The sequence below is a fragment of the Podarcis vaucheri genome, assembly GCF_965113315.1.
Source record: "Podarcis vaucheri genome assembly, contig: HAP1_SCAFFOLD_211, whole genome shotgun sequence".
NCBI lineage: Eukaryota > Metazoa > Chordata > Lepidosauria > Squamata > Lacertidae > Podarcis > Podarcis vaucheri.
In genome coordinates, this window is record NW_028118732.1 from 37,583 (window position 1) to 48,356 (window position 10,774).

At 49.2% G+C, this 10,774-nt stretch overlaps 2 protein-coding genes across 4 annotated transcripts in view; both read right to left on the bottom strand.

Annotated features, from left to right (window-relative positions):
* The window catches only part of LOC309524447 (uncharacterized protein), a 38,123-nt gene extending 31,327 nt beyond the window's left edge, over window positions 1–6,796 (bottom strand). Inside the window, exon 1 of the mRNA XM_082242386.1 lies at window positions 6,758–6,796. The gene's annotated coding sequence lies outside the window, so the exon portion shown is untranslated. The remainder of the gene's footprint in view (window positions 1–6,757) is intronic.
* Window positions 254–6,607, bottom strand: LOC309524448 (uncharacterized protein). Of its 3 annotated transcripts, none has more exons than XM_082242388.1 (2): window positions 5,458–6,607; window positions 254–3,102 (listed from the first exon to the last, which is right to left on the bottom strand). In XM_082242388.1, exon 2 carries the CDS (start codon window positions 2,776–2,778, stop codon window positions 1,783–1,785), a length of 996 nt encoding a protein of 331 aa, XP_082098514.1. In that variant the 5' UTR covers window positions 2,779–3,102; window positions 5,458–6,607; the 3' UTR covers window positions 254–1,782. The 3 variants fall into 3 exon arrangements, with proteins under 3 accessions (XP_082098514.1, XP_082098513.1, XP_082098515.1); XM_082242387.1 differs by lacking the exon at window positions 5,458–6,607 and adding an exon at window positions 3,346–3,812; XM_082242389.1 differs by lacking the exon at window positions 5,458–6,607 and adding an exon at window positions 3,322–3,812.
* Window positions 6,797–10,774: the final 3,978 nt, after the last annotated feature.

The following is a 10,774-nucleotide window of genomic DNA, read 5'->3' on the forward strand; positions in this document are numbered from 1 at the left end:
CTCACGCTGGGAATGTTTAGGGAACTGATTGAAAATACACCTGCCACTCTCCTAATGGTTGTAGTGCAGATCTTGTTGGCATGCAGAGGGTCGCAAGGCCAGCTGGCTAGTCCCAGGTGGGTCATCTCCCTCCAGCCGTCCCGCTGCGAAGACCCATCAGCCTCTGCTCCGATGTAAATCAGCGACCCAGGCTTCAAAGCCAGGGCACACTATATCAGCAGAGCGAACTGCGGACACAGAACAGGCGTGAGGCTTGTGGAAGCATACTACAACTACAGATTTATTAATCATAAATCAGGACAAAGAAACATTTCGTCTCTCTCTTTGTATTCTCAGAGAGACAGAGAAAAGCAAAACCTATACACACAACGGAAGTTCCCAGCATACTGTGCTGGAATGAAAACAGACATGTGACACATAACAATCCCATATCTGCTCCTTAAGGAGGAATGGAAATTATTTATGGAGATCTATGGTGTGAACACATTTGGAGTACTGTGTACAGTTCAGTATCTGGGACCTTTCAGTTTGGAGAGAAGACGAGGAAGGAAGGACATGTCAGATAGAATGGAGAAAGAGGATAGAGAAAAGCCACTCCCCCTTAAATTTAGAACTCATGAAATCCAGTGAAGCATGAAGCAGTAATGGTGGAAGATTAAAAAAAAAAGGGTCTCCCCCCTTCTCTGCATCCAGCCAGTCCATGATGGCAACAGCAACAATAAGATAATTACATCAATAGTATGCATTGTGCTCTGCTGGCAGGAGGACTCCCTCGGATCATGTCCAGTTGCAAAAGTGCAAGGAGGCTTTCCACCCTCAGGGCCCAGAGGGGGATCCTGTCTTGGGGCAGCTGGTGGAATTGGAGGAAGCTGACCCTTAGCACTCTGGGTTTGGGACCTACCTGAACCTCCTTCCACATTATACTCATCCATATTGTTTCTCGCCTGCGTCATTTTGGGGATAGCATTCTACACACACTTGCGTCACCATGTGCCCCCCTCCCAACATTGCTCTGAGATGCTCTGGTACGGCCCCTTCTTCCCTGTGCCCCCTTCCCTCATGCAAGACGTGCAGCTGGGAACAGAGCCTTTCCTGGTTCTGCCAGGGAATGCCCCTTTTATTTCTCCTGCCACCAAATATATCTATACACATTATATCTGACATAATGCATCTATAAATCAAAAGAATAGATCAGGGTTTCAAGATTACCTTCGGCATATAAGTAGGTGCTTTCAATCTTTCTGTGTCTTCATGGTTCCACTATTGCAACTATAACAATGGCAGTTATGCTGCTGTTCCTATAATATTAGTCTAACTCTGCTTCCAAAGCAACACCACCAGTCTCAGCTCCACTTTGAGCAACTCTCCATTCCCAGATACAAACATTTCCAGCTCCCTCCACCAAACACCAAAACCAGCTCACTCTCAGTCCACCCTCATTCAGAAGCAACACTACAGATTCACATTAAATATTATATTATGCTTACTATTGTGAAATTCTACCTTCAATACTTTAAATAAACGTCTAGACCACGTTACAAACAACAGAAGCTCACATACGCTGCATGCAATTCAGATTGATTTCTTGTTATTGATGTGAAAGAAAGTGTCAACTTTGAGAGAACCAGGTTCTATACTCTATAAACCATTTCTCTTCTTTGAGTTAATACATGGCCTGTAGGTGTTACCACTCTTAGAGCTCTTACCTCTCAGAGTCTTTTGATGGTTTATAATACTTCCACTACAACTGAACCTCTGTCCACTTCCCTGGGACTTATATTGTTACTCCCCTGTATGAGTTTGTTGATGTTTTGTAAAAACTCCACTTGTACTGAAGCTCCTTCCACACTCCAAGCATTGAAATGGTTTCTCCGTTCTGTGAGTCCATTGATGGTATCTAAGGTGTCCGCTCTGACTAAAGCTCTTTCCACACTCCATACATTTAAATGGTTTCTCCCCCGTGTGAATCAGATGATGGTTTCTAAGGTGTCCACTCTCAGTGAAGCTCTTTCCACACTCCATGCATTTAAATGGTTTCTCTCCCGTGTGAATATGATGATGGTTTGTAAGGAGTCCACTCCGACTGAAGCTCTTTCCACACTCCATGCATTGAAATGGTTTCTCACCTGTATGAGTCCGTTGATGAATTCTAAGTGTTCCACTATCAGTGAAGCTCTTTCCACACTCCATGCACTGAAATGGTTTTTCACCTGTATGAGTCCGTTGATGAATTCTAAGTGTTCCACTATCAGTGAAGCTCTTTCCACACTCCATGCACTGAAATGGTTTTTCACCTGTATGAGTCCGTTGATGAATTTTAAGTGTTCCACTATCAGTGAAGCTCTTCCCACACTCCATGCATTTAAATGGTTTCTCCCCTGTATGGGTCCGTTGATGTTTTCTTAGTGTTCCACTGTTAATGAAGCTCTTACCACAGTCCATGCATTTAAATGGTTTCTCCCCCGTGTGAGTCCGTTGATGAATTCTAAGGGTTCCATTGTGACAGACGCTCTCTCCACATTCCATGCATTTAAATGTTTTCTCCCCTGTGTGTGTCCGCTGATGAATTCTAAGTTTTCCATTGTCACTGAAACTTTTTCCACATTCCATGCATTTAAATGGTTTGTCCCCCATGTGTGTCCGTTGATGTTTTCTTAATGTGCCACTATCAATGAAGCTCTTTCCGCACTCCATACATTTAAATGGTTTCTCACCCGTGTGAGTCCGTTGATGTTTTCTTAGTGTTCCACTGTCAATGTAGCTCCTTCCACACTCCATACATTTAAATGGTTCCCCCCCCCCGTGTGAATTCGATGATGGATTCGAAGTGTTCCTCTATCAATGAAGCTCTTTCCACACTCCATGCATTTAAATGGTTTCTCCCCTGTGTGAGTCCATTGATGTTTTCTTGGTGTTCCACTGCTACTGAAGCTCTTCCCACACTCCATACTTTCAAATTATTTCTCCTCTCTCCTTTCACACTCCATACATTTAAATGGTTTCTTTGTTAATCCTATTGGACATCGCCCACCAGAATTCTGATTGCCTTCTCCATTGTCTTCTTTCGATGGGGTGGGGTAGGGAGAAAATCCTATTTGTTTTCTAGGAAGAGAACAAAGGAATATTACACACATGAATTACAACCTCCACTTATTTTAACATCTTGTACATTCTCTCCTGTCCTCCATATGTTCCAAATTTTTCGGAAATGCAAATGAAATAATTTAAAATAATAGTAATGCATCATCAACATTTCATAACCCTTAATTATAGTTAATGAAGCAGCATTATCTCAGAATACGGTAGACTTTTGGTGTTTACTTTTTACATAAAGTGGTTTCTCACAGGAAAGGGAGCTGCTCTATGTCTATGAACCTGGCCAATATTCATCAGGGTCCTAAGTTCACCATGAAGTTCTTCATCCTCTGCACAATAATCTGTTGGGTGTAGTGAAGGGTTAGCCTTCTGTGCCTCGAGCCTGAGAGGAGGAGACAACAAGGGAGGTAAGCCAGGACGTGAGGAAAGCAGCTTGGAATGCTGTGTACTGAGTGGAAATCGAAAGCATTCTGTTACAGCGCTGCAAGCAGAGAGAGAAGATGCAGCTTAACACGGATGGCTATTGGAGATTGTAAATACGCTATTTTGTTCCAATAAAGAGATATTAGGACAGAAGAAACGTTTGGCACTGATTTACTGCTCTTTCAACACGCGACCGCTGTGCAACTTTGCTAATTGCTAATTGCTTTACGACCTGCAGAGGCTCGCAGGGAAAGTGTGGCTGGGCGCCGAACGATAAAGCAATAAAACTATCGAAAATAATCCTCCACCCCTGGGGCCACATTTTGTCCCCTTCGACCTCTAGATCTTTATTAATCACCTGCACATTCCCTTTGGCCTCAGGAGGTCCATACTGACCATTTTGGGAGACCCATATGTAAGTCTAGTGACAAGGCTTGGTGCTTGTAGTCGGTTGAAGGAGTGCTCAGTTGGAGAATGTTCTTGGGGTTGGACCTCCACCTCTCAGCCTTGCATTCTTGAATGGAGAAAGCTGGAGATGCAGAAGGAAAGCAGCTGAAGCCTGACTGCTGGGAAGGCCAGATTGAGACACCCAGCCCAATTATGATTTATAATAATTATATGCCGCCGGGTCTCGCACCCGCCTCCTGACACTGGCTTATCTTAGCGGAGATTCCCTGTCCAAGCCTCTCTCACTGTTCTTCCTCCTTTGCCCTGGGTGGCCAAGGGCTTCCGGATATTCTAGCTCTGCTCCAACTGGGAATTATTTATTAAATTATTATACCTCTCTTCATCTGAATATCACAAGATAAAAATATGTGTGACACTGAAAAAGGTGAGTATTAAAGGTGAATAACACTGATTGTGGGAAAGAAAAGAAAGGAGATGAAACCAGTGGTGTGTCCACCTGAATGTAATATAATAATAATAATAATAATAATAATGTGTAAAGAAGAAACCAATCTTCAAATCAGTTTCATATTCCCTGGCTGAATTTCTCAGCCACAATTGTGACTCGGAATCTTAGCCACACTTTATTCTAGAATATCAACTGGATCTCTTTGTAATAGGAGCCAGACATCCCTGGGATTTCATCCAGACATTTCTTTAGTGTGGGCAGCAGCAGCAGCGGAGAAAGGAAGGAAGCAACTTTGGGGACAAACCATTTCCTTCAGAAGGTCTTCCCCTGTGGCCAGCAGGGTTGATAAACTGCTCAGTGGGGACACATTGGAAATGTCTCAAGAACCCTTAAGATCCTGTTCCACCAACTCCCAAGTAACACTGAGCCCTAGAGGAACCGTCTATACTGAGGTGAGTCACCTCTGGCCCTCCAGATGTGGTTGGACTCAAAGGACCACCTGCCCAAGCAAGGATGGCCCATGGCCAGGGAGGATGGGAGTCTTATCTGGGGGGACACACTTTCCCCTTCTTCCCCCTCCCCTGAAAACGCTGAATATCTGCATTTTGTTTCCTCCTTCCTCCGTGATCTCCAACATCTTCCTGATACAGTCCAACCAACTGCTCACATTCCCAAATCATCCTGTGCCATTGACTTCCCAAGGCGGCTGCATTGTGTCTAGGACACTGGCAATGGGACAGCACCTTCCACTGGATGAGAGGATAGAGGGTTAAATCAGGGCTGGCCAAATGGGACTCCGCTCCGTCCCCTCCTTGCCCCTCCCTGCATCTGCTGCCTGAGGGGCCTGCCTCAGTTTCCCTAGTGGGGGAGCAGGCCCCGAGAACAGCCTTCTCTCTTCCCCCAAAATACAGGAAACACGACAAAGAAGGCCTTGGAGTGTCACCGTGGAACATAACAACAACAACAACAACAACAACAACTGGTTGTAAGTCCCTTTGGGCTGCCCTGGGCAAGAGAAAGCAACCAATAGATTAAATAAACAAATAACAATAAGAATAACTGAAACTGCAGTACAGTGGTACCTCGGGTTAAGTACTCAATTCGTTCCGGTGGTTAAGAAAGTGTTCTTAACATAATGGGGCCTCCTGCTGCTGCCGCGCCGCTGGACCACAATTTCTGTTCTCATCCTGGGTTAGCGGAGTCTGTAACCTGAAGCGTATTTAACCTGAGGTACCACTGTAATAATAATAATAATAAGGCAGCCTCTTGAGGGGGGAGCACGGGAACCCACCCATTTCCATAACAATCTTCCCCATCCCTTAAATCCCACAGAGTTAAGAGATCTGATATAGTGGGAATAATGGACACCTGGTGGATGGAGAGGAGGAGTTGAGCCCAGGTGTCTCTGGGGGGGGGGAGCCCTTTAGATGCTTCTCCACGGAAACCCAGGCATGAGGGAGAGACTGGAGTTGCCCAGAGCGAAGCCTCAAAGGGGGGGGATAATAAAGGGGGCTTCCTCCCTTTCCTCTTTCCCCCCATGGTTGGACTCCCTCTAACAGCCCCCAGCGCCCCCTGCAGCTCCTGACCTGGGACTTGAGGCAGGGCAAGGACTGAGCTTCAGGGGAGGAGAGGGTGGCTGGATCGGGGCTCCTGCTCAGGGATCTCTCCCTGGTCTACGCGGAGTCATGGCAGATTCCTGGGCAGGAGGGAGAGGTCAAGGCAGGCGGCCCCCCCCCAGTCCCTCTCTCTTTCTCCAAAATGGCTTCCATCCCTCCCCAGGGATGCTTCCCTTCCTCCCTCCGCCCCCCCAGGGTCCCCTTTCCCCAAAGGCCCCCCTGGCTGGCTCAGCCTTCCTGCCAAATCTCTCCCCATCCCAGGAGGGAGACGGGGGGGGGGTCTCCATCCAGGCCTCTCTCGCCCCCATTAACCCTTCCATGGACTCCCCAGTCTCCCCCCAAAGGGGACCCACCAAGCCAGGATGGCGGCGCCCCAGAGATACCTGCCAGGGGGGAGCCAGAACTGGGGCCTGGGTTCAAGTCCCAGCCCGGGGGGCTCCCTTGTCCTTCCCGGGGGGGGGCAGCTGAGCATCTCCTCTCCCCCCTCCCTCGCTCGCTCTGCTATTCCCATTTCCTTCCCCGCAAGACAAAGGGCTGGGGGTCTCCAAGGAGGCGCCCCCTCGGGGGGAGGGGCTCCTTTCTCCAAAACCAGCCCCTCCCCCGCTCGCCGGATCCCCAGAAGGGGGGAGGGGGAGGAACCCCCCACTTTCCTTTCATCCTCCCCAAATCCTGCCCCCTCCTTCCCAGCTGCCCTGTTTGCAGATTCAGGGGGAGGAAAAGCGCCCCCTTCTCTCCCCTTCCCCCCATATATAGATATATTTCGCACCTCTTTCCCCTCCTCCTCCTCCTCCGCAGAGCTGCTCCTCTTCCGGGAAGGTGGATCAGGCCCCTCCCCTCCCCCCTTGGCCCCTCCCTTCCTGCCTCCCTAGGAAGCGGAGCTCACTGACGGGGGGGGAGGAATGAGTGGCCCCTCCCTCCCCGAAGACACCAATTCTCCTCCTTCCAAACCAGCTCCGTTTTCCTGATTCTCTCCTGAGTGATACGGAAGGGGGGGCATGTCTTCTTCACCTTGTTCTTCGCTACAATATATCCATTTATTTCCATCTGCCAAGCCCTTCCTCCAGGCGATGCCAGGTGACAGACTATGCAAACATGGACCATTGTCTTCTCAGGATGTGCTTATCTGCGCATATCTCCAGCTCTCTGCATATTCCCCCCTCCCTCCTCCATCCAGCTCTCTGCATATTCCCCCCTCCCTCCTCCATCCAGCTCTCTGCATATTCCCCCCTCCCTCCTCCATCCAGCTCTCTGCATATTCACCCCTCCCTCCTCCATATGTTAATCTGTGTAACCCAACCTCTTAATGTATTCATGATGTAACTGGGATGTATTTTGCACTGTATTCTGGGATATGGAGGGAAATTTCAAAAGTTCATGTCACCCCTTTCTCTCTGTTCAATCTCGCCTTGAACCTGTTGCGCAATAAACTTGGATCTTCTGCAGTTTGCTCCTGCGTCCGGCTGAGCTCATTTTTCTTCCGCAGGGACCCACGGACTTAGTCTGATGAGCTGGGTGGCAGAGTAACCCCGCACCCAGATTTTTCCGTAACAGTTGGCTGCCCAACGTGGGGCTTGCGGTTCTCCCGAGCTGCTGACTGGGGCCCCCGAAATCTTCAGCCGGCTCCGGGCCATTTTGCCTGGGAAGATCCTTTTGGACCCCCAGCCATCTTCCGGGCAGTAATCGAAAGCCCTAGGAGTTCAGCCGGGGAGCAAAAGAGGGATCCAGCCGGCTTATTCATCGATCCCGGGATCATCATAGAAGACGCGTGAGTATAAGGAAAAAGGAAAATCCAGTGCACTGGTTGGAAGGGGGTGGAATCTCCTGGCAACTGAATTCTCTGCCCTCCTCTTTATCGCTCCTTCTTGCCTTTCTCTTGGTCCGGTTAGTGAGAGAGACCGTGGACCGCTGCTCAACCCGAAAGGGGGGTTCTGAGCTCTATCTCTTTCTCCTCTCAAACCCTCCAGTCAGCCGCACCAATTGAGAGTCCGAAAGTAAGACGGAGAGACCCGACTTGAAAGATAGCCGACTCTCCGCAACGGGCATCCCAGTTGAAAGCAAGGGGTTGGAGTTCTCTTTCCGAACTTCCCGAGCGTCCTTGCTAGGGGGCAGGAAGGGGTCTGGCTTTCTATCCCAATCCCAGCCGCACTGGTCGGTGCCACGTAACACGTGTATCGTGCGTGAGCCCGCTTCCAAAAGCAAGGGGGATTTTCAGTTCGAAATTCTATCCAGGGACCACCTGATCTGGCACCGAATGGCGCGGGCGTCCAGTAGGGCCCCTTTTCCTGAGATGTGACGATAGGTAGGAGGTTGCCAGGAGGGATAGCCCATGAGGAATTGGGCAGGACCTGCAGAGTGGAAAGAGACCCCAGGTTATAGGAAATAAGGAAATAAGGAAATAAGGAAATAAGGAAATAAGGAAATAAGGAAATAAGGAAATAAGGAAATAAGGAAATAAGGAAATAGGAAAGGGAACGCAAGGAACCGGATAGCTAGAGCTCTCTAAAACCCACTAAGGAAGTTGCCAGGCAACTAGAAGCCCCTTCTCTTCTCTTCTTTACTATACGTCCCTGTACTAAGCATACCAAACCCCTAGACATACCAATCCTAATCAACCCCTCTCTTTCCCCCTTCTCTATCCCAGACACCCCCCCAAAAAAGGAAAAAGCAAAAAAAAGCAACAACAGCAATGCATGCATCTATAAAGGGGTACCCAGTCAACCAAGCGTTGTGAGCCCTACCAGTTTGATTAACTGGTGGTGTGTTTGAAGAGGCAAGGAGGCTCATAAAACCATGTGGGACCTTCCTACTATTTTCACTTAATGAAGCCAAAGGTAGTGGCCCAACTCCTTGCAATAACCAACTAAAGGATGAGAATATATATGTTTACATGTTGTCTGTTATGTGTGTTGTCTGTTAATACATATATGAGAATATGTATGTTTACATGTTGTCTGTTATGTGTGTTGTCTGTTCCTTCTGTCTCTGGCAGACTGCCTTTCTTAAGTGTGCATAGTTTAAACTGCAAGCTTGCTTCAAAATTTAAATCTAAGGAAGCCATGCTGGACCTTAGCAGTCCTAAATAAGAGAAAATGAGAATGAAGTGTGCAAATGTTTACCCCACCTCTTGCTTTGCCCCAACTTTTGAGATTGTGAGTCTACAGTCTTATTTTGGAAGGTGCTGATAACCTAATGTTTCTGCTGCAAAAGCCTAGTTGAGCCAACTGCTCTCTCAAGCTAAAATGCAGTGTATGTACTTCATTAAGCATATGCCTATGAAAGTATGGTGTTCCTTCTAAGAAAATTATGTGAGTCCAGTTTTAACTTTGATTTGGTTGGACAGAAGAGTTATTGTAAGGCTCCTGATATCAGTCTCTATAAGACGTCCTGGCCTCTTTTCTTAGAAAATGCCCCCCCTTGTTTCATTCTGTCTCTTTCAGTTTTTTTTCCTTCTCCTTCTTATTCTGTGCCAGGTAAATTTACTCCCGAGTAAGCTTCCTTTAAAGGAAACTGCAAGGGGGGGCATATATTAGGCTTACTATTCCTCTGCAAGTTCAGGAAAAATTGTCACTTTTGTATTCCTTTTAAATCAAATCTATGGCTGTTTTAACTATGCTTTATAAGAGATTCTCTCCCTATCTTGGGAAAAATGTTCACTTCAGTCTTTAAAGATAATTTATCTAGGAACTTTCATTCTTTAGTCTAAGGAAGTAAACTCTCACTCAAACTAGCTTCAAGATCTGCTAAAAGGGTTCTGTATAGAGTTGGGTACTTTTATTTTCCTCTCCCTTAGTACATGATAGGAGCATAGATGTTTCCTTTCCCAGCTGTAAATCTGTACTTAAATGTGTATGTGTATGTCTCTTTGGTAATACAAATCTTGCTGCGAAATCTTGCTGTGAACCCTATATTTTGCTGCGCCTCTCCCGCTGTCCCCCGAGTTTGTGGGGCTGGCGACGGGAAGGAGCAGGCTTCTCCCCCCGCCAGCCTTCTAACCAAGTCGGGGGACAGCGGGAATGGCGCGCTGCGCCTCTCCCGCTGTCCCCCGAGTTTGCAGGGCTGGCAACGGGAAGGAGCAGGCTTCTCCCCCCGCCAGCCTTCTAGACAAGTCGGGGGACAGTGGCAAAGGCGCGCTGCGCCCCTGCCGCTGTCTCCCGAGTTTGCGGGGCTGGCGACAGGGAGGAGCAGGCTCCCCCCGCCAGCCTTCTAACCAAGTCGGGGGACAGCGGGAAGGGCGCGCTGCGCCTCTCCCGCTGTCCCCCGAGTTTGTGGGGCTGGCGACGGGAAGGAGCAGGCTTCTCTCCCCGCCAGCCTTCTAACCAAGTCGGGGGACAGCGGGAATGGCGCGCTGCGCCTCTCCCGCTGTCCCCCGAGTTTGCAGGGCTGGCAACGGGAAGGAGCAGGCTTCTCCCCCCGCCAGCCTTCTAGACAAGTCGGGGGACAGTGGCAAAGGCGCGCTGCGCCCCTGCCGCTGTCTCCCGAGTTTGCGGGGCTGGCGACAGGGAGGAGCAGGCTCCCCCCGCCAGCCTTCTAACCAAGTCGGGGGACAGTGGGAAGGGCGCGCTGCGCCCCTGCCGCTGTCCCCCGAGTTTGTGGGGCTGGCGACGGGAAGGAGCAGGCTTCTCTCCCCGCCAGCCTTCTAACCAAGTCGGGGGACAGCGGGAAGGACGCGCTGCGCCTCTCCCGCTGTCCCCTGAGTTTGTGGGGCTGGCGACGGGAAGGAGCAGGCTTCTCCCCCCGCCAACCTTCTAGACAAGTCGGGGGACAGCGGGAATGGCGCGCTGCG